This window comes from Ovis aries, chromosome 3, assembly GCF_016772045.2.
Source record: "Ovis aries strain OAR_USU_Benz2616 breed Rambouillet chromosome 3, ARS-UI_Ramb_v3.0, whole genome shotgun sequence".
In the NCBI taxonomy this organism is placed as follows: Eukaryota; Metazoa; Chordata; class Mammalia; order Artiodactyla; family Bovidae; genus Ovis; species Ovis aries.
The window spans coordinates 9,728,440-9,740,514 of NC_056056.1; the positions used below are offsets into that span (position 1 = coordinate 9,728,440).

At 50.2% G+C, this 12,075-nt stretch overlaps 1 protein-coding gene across 3 annotated transcripts in view; it reads right to left on the bottom strand.

Annotated features, from left to right (window-relative positions):
- Window positions 1-12,075, bottom strand: part of MVB12B (multivesicular body subunit 12B) — a 215,042-nt gene that overhangs the window by 143,873 nt on the left and 59,094 nt on the right. For all 3 annotated transcript variants that reach the window (XR_009600100.1, XM_027966440.3, XM_042245702.2), the window contains exon 3: window positions 1,241-1,348. Coding sequence is in view for 2 of the 3 variants with exons in the window: in XM_027966440.3 (XP_027822241.1) it covers window positions 1,241-1,348 (108 nt within the window). In the remaining variant the exon portion in view is untranslated. The remainder of the gene's footprint in view (window positions 1-1,240; window positions 1,349-12,075) is intronic.

The following is a 12,075-nucleotide window of genomic DNA, read 5'->3' on the forward strand; positions in this document are numbered from 1 at the left end:
GTGACCTGAAGGTCCTGCTCAGATCCACCGAGGACCCAGCTGCCAGGAACTTCCCTCCTCCATCAGGAGTTCTGTCCTTTACAGCAAGCATTTATTACTCTCATCATGAGTGGGAAAAAATGAGAGCAACGAGTCCTCCCTGAGTATGTTAGAAATCATTTTCCTAACAAACACTTATCAACAAATGTGAACAGCTGCTGGACAAGAGTGTGGACCACAGATCCATGTGACAATCCACAGCCAAAAAATGCTGCAGGGATGCATGAGGACTGTGACAGGACCACGGGGCTGTGGGCTGGTGATGGAGAGAAAGACGGTGACCTTTCCCTTCCAGGCTTCTGAACAGGGATGCTTGAACCTGAGTTTTTTTAAAATCACTTATGAACATATTTTATTGTTGCCATAAGATTTATAAAAATAATAAAAATATTTCCCATCTGATTTTTTTTTGCATTTAGGCCCAAAATAAAATGGCACCCCTAAAAATGAAAATCTGACTGCTCCCTATTAGGGTTAGGGAAGACAGGTGTCCTTAGACAAGCACATAAACTCCCTGATCTCAGGAGCTATTACTTTAAGAGTCTGAGGATGGAGGCAGCATATTTGCAGAGTGCCCAGGACAGGCCTCACATGGAAAGGATACTCACAAGAGCCACTTCTCTTTGTTCTAAACCACCTATTTGAACATCTTTAGTAGGTGCCTTTAAAATTTCCTTATTTATGGGCTTAAGTATTAAAAACAACACAGTAAAAGTGATCTGCATGTGAGGTGGATACCTACCTGCCAAAACAGTGAAATGTCACGTGGCAGAGAGACCTGGGGAGAAAGCCAACACAGCCACGTCTTGGGGAGGGGTGACCATGGATCATCTTCTGGCTATGTTCCCCTCTACTGGTCAGCTTTAAAGCCAGCTCCCCTGGAAGATGCTCACATCATACTACCCTGCAATTTGTTACTCGGATGAAAGGCAGGCAGGATGAGAGCTGTGAGAGAAATCTTTTCTGTGTTTCCTTTGGAAAACGAGTTTTAATGGAATTCACTACACACTTGGGTATGTGGTTAATAATACTGTTAATAAATGAAACCCAGCGGTGGTTGCTGATCCTACCCTGTTTACTTAAAACCACCGATAAATTAACACGGCAATGAAAATAAACCACCACCAAAAAAGTGAGGAGAATTTCAAACACGAACGGAAATGTGCTCTCTTAGCAAACGGAAAGCCACTACTAGACTTACATTTTCTTTGGAAAAGGATCTTGTGAAGCACAGGTATCGGGTAACCTTGGATTTAAATAAGCCATCTTTCCAGAGGTCAGCGTCCACACCATCTGCTGTCTGAGCGACCTGCACCAGAGAGACGGGGAAGAGGACACAGGTGAGGCAGGGGGCCTTGGAGGGCGGGCGTGAGGAGCTTCCGTACCTGCGCCAATTAACTCCGGCCCGGACTCGTGCGGCATCTCATTAGTCCACTTCACCAGGCCCTGGGAAGAGATGTTTTCCAAGAGGGGCCAAGGGAGAGTGTGAAAAATACAACTTCTAAAAATACTGTCCCTGGGGAAGTCATTGATTAAAGACACCCTGACAAAAGTGCTTCTAATGAGAAAAGAGGAACTTCTGTTTGTCATGGACCAAGAAGGGACTGGAGAAGTCAGCACATTGAGCTGCTCACTGCCAGTCACTCCGGGGACAGTACAGGGTGCAGAGGGCAGAATGGGGCATGCAATGCCACCAGAGAGGGGCCCGCCTGCCAGGCGCCTGGTGCGGCTTCCTGCTCCGGGGCTGACTGGGCTGGCCAGGGGCTGCTATCACTGGGCATGGGGGGGCGGGCAGGGCGTCAGAGAGGTTCGCCCTGCCCCACTTCTTTTCAGCACAAGTTCTGTGAGTGGAATTCAAGGTTGAAAACCAGCATGATAGGAAAATTAAAAAAAGACTCAGCTGCCAGTTTCTAGTCTCACCGAGGAGCCATATTCTCGTATATGGCTGTAGAAATTTCCCTCTAAGGGCTTCCCTGGGGGCTCAGATGGTAAAGAATCTGCCTGCAATGCGAGAGACCTGGGTTCGATCCCTGGGTTGGGAAGTTCTCTGGAAAAGGGAAAGGCAACCCACTCCCATATTCTCACCTGGAGAATTCCCTAGACATAGGAGCCTGGCACAAAGAGTTGAACATGACTGAGCGACTAACACTTTTCACTTATAGTTTCAAGAAGCGTTCAAGGATGAAGCCAGCCTTGATGTGAGTCTTATAGGGCCTGGGCCCTGGGCCAGGGGACTAAGGCCATCAGTGGGAAGAGCTCACAAAGGAGACAGGAGAGGAGAAGAAGGCTGGCTGGGACATGCTCTCCCCATTCTCTCCACGATGCTCGTTAAGGAACGATCGGGCTTGGTGCTGCTTCTTCCCTCAAACCTAACAGGCCAGAGGAATCCGCATCCTGGCTGCACCCCAAGGGGACTCTGGGAAGACCTGGGAGCAGCGCACCTTTGGGGAGCAGTGCCCTCTGCAGCCGGCCCCCTGCAGTGCACTCTGGGGTCTTCCTGCTCCTCCTTCTGAGGCTTAGACTGTGGGAGGCATGTGTTCCCAGTTGGGTCCGATTCTTTGTGACTGCATGGACTGTAGCCAGCCAGGCTCCTCTGTCCATGGAATCTTCCAGGCAAGAATACTGGGGTGGGTTGCCATTTACTTCTCCAGGGAATTGTTCCAACCCAGGGATTGAACCCACATCTCTTGCGTCTCCTGCATCAGCAGACAGATTCCTTTCCAGCTGAGCCAGCGGGGAAGACTATGGGAAGCCTTCTTTGATCTGACAAGCTCCGGGCTGTCCTTACAAACTGCTGAAAACGCCTCTGTTCTTTACACAAAACTGCCCTGATTCTGCCCCGTCCCGTGTGCACACGGCACAGCAGGCCCACATGGCTCGGACTGTCGCGTGTGAAGCTGGGAGTGTGGGGGCCGCCTCCACCAGGAGGGTCCCGTAGCCCCCACGGCCACGTTCTCCGAGGGAGCCCCTGAAAAGACCAAAGGCCAACTGGCAAAAGAAAAGTACTTGCTTTCACAGCGAACAATTGTTAAGTTCATAAATGCCATGAAGGGAAAAGAAGGGTCCTTATGCTGAATATGCAAAGATGTTTGACCTGAAATCCGAAGGAGGAATGGTATGGTGACAATCTCAGGGACAGGCTGGTTCAAGCACGTCACTCCCACAGAAAGAAACACGGCCGAACAGACCAGGCCTTGTCCACACTTGCCCCTATAATGGTCATACATAAAGTTCCCCAGAAAACCTGAGACTTGAGGCCGTGGCCCCAACTTCTACTACCAAGGATCCCTTATGCTTTGTTTTCTCCCACAGGTTCCACGTTTGAAAGATTTTTGTTTCCCAAACTGTACTTGTGTTTCCTCAGTTCAAAGATGCAGCCATTTGAGAATCACCTGTGGATTTAAAGAACGCTCCTTTAGGAAAAAAAGAAAAATCATGTCAAATTGCACAACGTATTTCTCAGATGCATTGCAATTTTGGAACCATTAAAATGTAATGAGATGCCACAGGAACAAAGAAAGAAGGGAACCTATGTAGTTTCTCTATAATACATGTATTATTTTTGAGAAATTAAAAAAAAAACAGAGAGTCTGCAGAACACACAAAGGCTGTGGTACCTCAGAAGAGAGACAGCTGCGTCCAGCCTTCCACGGAAAAGTCTCGGGGTTCAGGAGGGTTTTCCTGGCTAGAGTGGGGTGGTGTGCCCCCTCATTCAAGGCCATCGTTTCCAGGGTTTGAAAATGAGGATTCCCTCCTCTTGCCCCACTGCTAGAATCTTCCCTTTTCTGAATAAGAAGACACCCTGGTATGATGAAGAGGCCGGTGAAGGAATGCAAAGAGGGGAGAGGAAAGCAGGAGCAGGCCTGCTCCCTCCTCAGAGGCCCCCTTCTCTCCCTCTGTCCCTGCAGTTAACGGGCCTCCAACCTGCTCTGGAGACCCATTCAACAAGGTCCACCCTGGCCCAGCTCTGCCCTGAGCCACAACTCATGTGCGGTGAAGTGAAAACGTGTAACGCCCTCCAACCCCAAGGGGAGTGAGGAGGGAGGTGAGAGAGAGAGAGAGGAGGAGGGAGAGAAGCGTGTGTGTGCGTGTGCATAGGCGGGTGTGGGTGTGCAGAGCACAGAGATGCCTGCAGCCAGGGGTCCACAGTCTGGGATGGGTCCACCTCCAAGGCTGCTTGGGGTGTGGGGAGCCCAGATCTGGCTCAGCAGCAGGACTAGGGAAGCGGCCCCAGAGGAACAAGGCTGGGCCTTCACAGCTTGCCTTCTCTGGAGCAGGAGAAGTACCCAGGCAGGTAAAGGTGCTTCCCAACCTAAACTCTCCCCATGGCAAGCTAGACTAGCTACGAGGTAAGTTGGAGAAGGAAATGGCAACCCACTCCAGTGTTCTTGCCTTGAGAACCCCATGGACAGAGGAGCCTGGCAGGCTACAGTCCATGGGGTCACAAGGAGTCAGACACGACTGTAGTGACTGAGCATACGAGGCAAGTATGTGGTCAGCAGCTACAGGGGTGCCTCACAGAAGTTCACCTCTAAACTCTGTCCCCGTAAACTCAGTCTTGAGTCCCAGGATGGGAAGGGAGGAACAGGGAGGCAGGCTGGGGGTGGAAGAAGAGGACTCTAGGTACAGCAGACTCCAACCTGACACTCCAGGCTTAAGCAAGCCCCCACCCCTGAGGACACTGTAGGGGCAGAGGGGATAATGCACGAGAACTGCCTCAGTGCTCACCCAGGACCCCATGAAGCCAGAGCCAACAGACAGGTCCATGCAAACATGATGACCCCATGAAGCCAGAGCCCACAGACAGGTCCATGCAAACATGACGACCCCATGAAGCCTGCGCCAACAGACAGGTCCATGCAAACGTGATGACCCCATGAAGCCAGCGCCAACAGACAGGTCTATGTAAATGCAATGACCCCATGAAGCCAGCACCCACAGACAGGTCTACGCAAACGTGACAATGACCCCATGAAGCCAGCGCCAACAGACAGGTCCACGCATACGTGATGACCCCGTGAAGCCAGCACCAACAGACAGGTCCATGCAAACGTGACGACCCCATGAAGGCAGCACCAACAGACAGGTCCATGCAAACGTGACGACCCCATGAAGCCAGTGCTAACAGACAGGTCCACGCAAACGTGATGACCCCATGAAGCCAGCGCCAACAGACAGGTCTACACAAACATGACGACCCCATGAAGCCAGTGCCAACAGACAGGTCTACACAAACGTGACGACCCCATGAAGCCAGAGCCAACAGACAGGTCTACACAAACGTGACGACCCCATGAGGCCAGCACCCACAGACAGGTCCACACTACATCAGGATTCGAAAAGCCCTGCATTGTCACATGGGGGCTCAGCTCCAAACTCTGGTCCCTGGGGTTCCTTCCCCATCTCTGGGACTAGTCCTAGTCTTCAACACAGATTATATACTTGTGTGATTAACCTTTATTGGCTCTACTGCCCCGCCACTGACAAAAGCTTTGCCAAGCCGAGGACAATGTCCGATGGCCGTTTATCCCCTGTACTCAGCGTCCTGCCTGATACACATGGGCTCAACCGCAACTGGCTGAAGGAGTGAACAGACAAATCAGCCCGTAGATCTGCAGCAAACTGTGAAAAACTAAGAAACCCTGCTAGCTGCTGGAGTAAGGTAATACAAATTTTAAAAATGAAATTTCCAGGACTTAATCCCTTGAGCTGAGTGTATGTGTCCCCTTCAAAATCACCACTCACAGGCCAAACCCCCATTTCAACAGCGAGGCCACTAATTCCTTCGGTTTTATCTGTACCCTGTCTTGTTCCCAAAATGACTAGAGGATGCCCAACACTGCTGCTGGCTGCAGTGCCCAGGGTGTCTGTCATAGGGGTTCATACGTGCGTGCACACACACACACACACACACACACACACACACACACACACACACCTCTCTTACACACTCACATGCTCAGACCCTCCCTCTCCTTCTCCCATCTTCCCAGTATAGGAGCTGCCTCTGCAGAGGAAGAGGTGGGCAGTGACAGACAGGACACTTGGGTTTACTGCTCTTTCCCACCAATATTCTTCTAAAATGACAATCTAGTGGAGACAGCAGGGAGCCATGAAAATAAAGAGCAAGAGAGGAGTACAGCACGAGGCAGATGCCATCAGACGTTTGGAGACGTGGGAGGTGGAAGGTCCAGGGTGTAGCAGAGGAGCAGGGATGGACATCCCAGGGCCCCAGACACCACTGGGATGAGGGTGGAGGGCCTGGAGATGGGCACAATGCGAGTCTAGAACTGGAGACAGGCAGAACAAAGACGTCAAGATTCCTAGAGCCCCACTCTGCTTCAGAAGTATCTTCTGCAGAAATGGCATCAGCAGGGCTCAGGGCTCCAGGACACCAGCTTGGTGGGGAAGGAGGTAAAGGAGGAAATAAAACTCCAGAGTCAGAGCAGAGGGTAAGGACTACGCACACTGAGCTGAACAGTGGCTGAAAGGTGGGCCCTCCCAGTCCTTTCCAGGCCCACCCTCCTTCCTGCTTCTGGCACCTTGGGAGCCAGGTGTACCCAAATGCTGCAAATTGAAGGATGCGTCTCTGGAGAAATTAAAGAGTGCCAGAGAGAAGACCAGCACCCACCGGCTCTGAGGTCTCTGGTTACGGTTACAAGAGCCAGCTCCTGGTGCACTGGCCCACTGTGCCGCCCACCAGTCATCAGGCCCCACCCCTACCACAGGGCTCCAACCCCAGGAGCTAGGGCCTGGCTCTTAACTGACAACAAAGAATTACCAGGCACCAGGGGGAGTCTCAAATATGACAACAGGCTCCAAATTATTAGAAGAAAGGGAACCTGAAACTAGCACAGAAAACAGGAGGAAACAACAAAAGCTACAGAATTAACAACCAACCCTGAAATGAACGTCTTCAGAGGGGTAAGTGAAGATACTACAGTCACTAAGCAAGAACTGGGTTTCCCTGGTGGCTCAGACAGGAAAGAATCTGCCTGCAATGCTGGAGACCCAGGTTCAACCCCTGAGTCAGGAAGGTCCCCTGGAGAAGGGAATGGCTCACCCACTCCAGTGTTCTTGCCTGGAGAATTTCATGGGCAGTCGATGGGGCCACAAAGAGTTGGACACAGCTGATTGACTAACACTTTCATTTTATTTTAAACGAGAATAGAATATTGTGGAGAACGTTTTAAAAGGAACAATTTAAGACAACACAAGGAGTTTAGACATAAAAACTTACAGCTAAAATTAAACATTAAAAAAAAAAAAATATATATATATATATGTATATAGGAGGAGAAAATTGAGGAAATCTCCCAGAAGATAAAATACAAAGGTGAAGAGAGAAACTAGAGATGGGGGAAAAAAAACCTGAGAACTGAAGAATCAATAATAGTATCCAACAATGAAATTTCCAGAAAGGGAAATAAAAAACAGAAGAAAAGGCGAGCCTCCACAGTAAGAGGAGGGATGAAAAAAACGCCCTTAAAACTTCCAGAGAGAAGTAACAGGCCATGTACAGAGGAACAGAATGAGAATGCACCCGACTTCTTATCAGCAACACTGAAAACTAAGGCGCGAACAGCCTCTTCAAAATTCCAAGGATTTCTGGAATTCTCCACCTCAACCAGGGTCAAGTAAGCATGAAGGTAGGAGAAGATCTTAGCAGATGTTCAAGGACTTACCAAGTTCATCCCGCTGCCTTCTCTGGGGAGCCTAGAGGAGGATGTGCCAGCATGACTGGGCACTGAATCAACACAGAGGAACCTAGAGCTCCAGGAACAGGCCCCCACACGAGACAGCCCAGGGACGGCCTGGACGGAGGGAAAGGAGAGAAGGTCGTGGAAAGAAGAGTGATGCGGGCCATCTCTGGGGGAGGACGCAATGTGGACTGCACCCTGGGAAGAGGTGCGGATGGATGGGCGCGGGACAGACATGCGAGTGTTTACAGGCATGAAGCTCTGTGTGAAAATATAACTTAGTAACTAACTTGAAAACTTTAAAGAAAAACTTTAAATTCTCATATAAAGATCGGTAGGCATCTAGACAAGTAAGTAAATGAAAGAGACAAGTCAAGAACTAATTCCAAGAAAAGGAAACAGTTACAAGAAAGAACCTCCAGTCCCGCTGAATCACTTGATCCAGGGGTACCCAAGGTTTGCCTTGTTCTGATATACAAGCTCCCCACTAATGTACCAAAACTGTGATACTTCCTGATGGGCGGAGAACATGAGAAAACTACATGTGCAGGATAGGCGGTCAAGAAATAAACAGTACAATCACATTATTTAGATATACGGAGACGAAGTACCAGAAGTGAAAAAATCTCAAAGTGCTGAAAGTAACTGCCTCTGGGGAATGAAACAGGGGGAGCAGGCAGAGACAGGCCGGGGTGGCTATGCTTTCTTATAAGTCCCTTAGTACTCTCTGATTTAACTGTGTAGGCATCACTTTGTTAAAAACAGAAAAGTGAATTTTAATTTTAAAATCTCAATAGAGCTGGGGAGATGTCTCATGGAAGACAGGATGGGGGCGATACTCCCTGGAGAGAAGCTGTTACTCTGAGGACCACAGGGATGTTCCTGCAGGTACAGTTCCGGCTCCAGTCATCTCCTTAGTGCGTCCCAGCGTGGGACAACGTCCGAAGCTGCACGTGACTTCTCCACTGCCGAGTCCACCAAGGGAACAGGAGCATGTGGAGAAGCTGCGGCCCCAAGCCTGGCAGAACCACACCGGGGCCTGGTACGGCTGCCTGCCCGGCCTGGGCTCAGCCCCTGGCTCGTGCAGCCCAGGCCCCTGACTTCCTTCCTTCTCGGGCTCCAGCTCAGAGGTCACATTCTGCCTGACCACAAGGCAGTCCCAGAAGGAAATGTGCGTTCAGGAAGCCCAGAGAGCCCACAGGGCGTGGGAAGGAACCCCTGAGCGTAACTGCAGCAAAGCCTCCTGGTTCGAGGACAGGTGGGGGGCAGGGATCCCAGCCGAGCACTCACTGCTGTCGGGGCTCTGGTCTAGGCAGCTTCTGTGCAGAGTCTCACTGAATCCTCCCAATCACCCAGCGCAAGGGGTGCTATTTCCCCCTCAGTTTACAGATGAGAAAATGAGGCTTGGTGAACTTCCATAAACTACCTCGAAGTCACTCCGTGGTCAGAGGAGAGGTGGGGCTCTGTGCCCTCTGGCTCTGCCCCCTCAGCACTCAGTAAGCAGAGCACTCTCACACAGCCCAGGGAAGGACGGCCCACCGCCCGGGTCAAAACCAGGGCAGCCCTGGGCCCTGCCTTGGGGACAGCTGACAAGCCATGGGCAGACATCTCTGACACAAAGAACCACCCAGGCCACTTAAAAACAGTGTCACAGAGAAAGGGCATCCCTGAATGCTCCAGACATCTATTTCTGCTTTATTGACTATGCCAAAGCCTTTGACTGTGTGGATCACAATAAACCGTGGAAAATTCTGAAAGAGATGGGAATACCAGACCACCTGACCTACCTCTTGAGAAACCTATATGCAGGTCAGGAAGAAACAGTTAGAACTGGACATGGAACAACAAATTGGTTCCAAATAGGAAAAGGAATATATCAAGGCTGTATATTGTCACCCTGCTTATTTAACTTATATGCAGAGTACATCATGAGAAACCCTGGGCTGAAAGAAGCACAAGCTGGAATCAAGATTGCCGGGAGAAATATCAACAACCTCAGATATGCAGATGACACCACCCTTATGGCAGAAAGTGAAGAGGAGCTAAAAGCCTCTTGATGAAAGTGAAAGTGGAGAGTGAAAAAGTTGGCTTAAAGCTCAACATTCAGAAAATGAAGATCATGGCATCCGGTCCCATCACTTCATGGGAAACAGATGGGGAAACAGCAGAAACAGTGTCAGACTTTATTTTTTGGTGCTCCAAAATCACTGTAGATGGTGACTGCAGCCATGAAATTAAAAGACACTTACTCCTTGGAAGGAAAATTATGACCAACCTAGATAGCATATTCAAAAGCAGAGACATCACTTTGCTGACTAAGGTCCATCTAGTCAAGGCTACGGTTTTCCAGTGGTCATGTATGGATGAGAGTTGGACTGTGAAGAAAGCTGAGTGCCGAAGAATTGATGCTTTTGAACTGTGGTGTTGGAGAGTCCCTTCGACTGCAAGGAGATCCAACCAGTCCATCCTAAAGGAGACCAGTCCTGGGTGTTCATTGGTAGGAATGATGCTGAAGCTGAAACTCCAGTACTTTGGCCACCTCATGCGAAGAGTTGACTCGTTGGAAGACTCTGATGCTGGGAGGGATTGGGGACAGGAGGAGAAGGGAACAACAGAGGACGAGATGGCTGGATGGCATCATTGACTCAATGGACGTGGGTCTGAGTGAACTCTGGGAGTTGGTGATGGACAGGGAGGCCTGGCGTGCTGCAATTCATGGGGTCACCAAGAGCCAGACACGACTGAGCGACTGAACTAAATGCTGCAGAGAAGACAGCGCTCGATAACAGTTCTGGAAGCCCGTGGGTTTGGAGAGCTTTGCTATGATGACAGAGGAAGGGAAGGAAACAGCCTACCTGGGACACTTTAAAAGGGCCTGTGCACTCACACAGGGCCCAGCGTTCTAACGCTGCTCTTTAATTTGCGTGACACGGGGACACCTGAGCTCACCCACACAAGGGGAGGGTGAAGGACATGGGCGCACGGGGACCACGGAGCACCCCAGCCAGCAGGCAGGCCTCAGGAAGAGAACACACTGGGGTTCACTTGCTCGGAGAAGAGACGCAGGGGCTTGTGCGAGAGACTGCACACTCGTCACAGACGAACCCACTCTCCAGTCGGTTCACTGCGTTCTGAACGCTGCGAGGACCCCAACACCACCACAATCCACTGTGTGCACTCTAGGTGCCGCGACCGGCCCCAAGTATTTCATTCTCAAGTCGTTAGTGTCAGTTACCTCATTTAACACAACAGCCCTACATGAGTTACTGTAATAATCGGTTACTAGCTGATTTTACAGATGAGGAAATTGAGGAACAAAAGGATTGCGGCTAAATAAATTATGCTATTCTATGTAATGGACATACACAGGACACATATTATATAACTGAAACTAATATAAAGCTGCATGTCAGTTATACCTCAATACAAATAAATTTAAAGCAATAACATTAAAAAATATCCATAATGTCAACTGTGCAGAACCAATGCAGAACTGAAGGACACATATTCAGTTCTTAGAAAGGACGAAGCATGTATATGTAGAGAATTATGTCCATAATATATTAAGCGGGGGAGAAGGGATCTTCGTACTAGAAATCCATATGAGGGGGACACGGACACACCAGTTACTCCTGAAATGAGTACTAAATTCCATTAACTTGGTGCTGCCTATCAAAAGCCTTAAAGCTACATACGTCCTGTGACCAAGGAACGTCACTTCTGGGCAGGGAGTCTGAAGGAGCCCATCAGCTTTGTGCACAAGAGTGGATCATCGCTTGTTCCTTCACCCTGAGCTTCTGGGCGCCAGACGTGGACGAGGCGCAGAGGACAGAGGGCTGAACAAGACGGACTTGGGCCCTGACCCCACAGGGGACGTTCCAGAGGGGGATGATGCATGACAAACAGGTAGGCAAACAAACATGGAAGGTGATTTTAGGAGTCGTAAAAGTCTTATATAAAGGACAGTAATGGGGACAGCGACCGAGGGAGGGCCTCTGAGGAGGGGCCTCAGTGCCGACACCTGTGTTGGAAGATGCTGTCCTGAGACGTGGAGGCAGAGCTGTGTGCAGCGAGGGGAAGATGAGGCTGATGGGTGGGCCACAGGGGCAAGGGGAGGGCTCCGGGGCCAAGGCCTGGTAGGAGGGGACTGGTGGGAGGCAGGAGTCTCGACAGTGTAGAGGGGAGCAAGTGTGGAAGTGACACACTTCCAGAGATCAGAGGATGTGCTTACAGTGCAGGACTCTGCAGCATTTCAAAGGACGCCGAGGACACACATCTCCTGATGAGGAAAGCTGAAGGGAAAGAGGAAGTTACACAATGGCTTCTAAAGTACAAT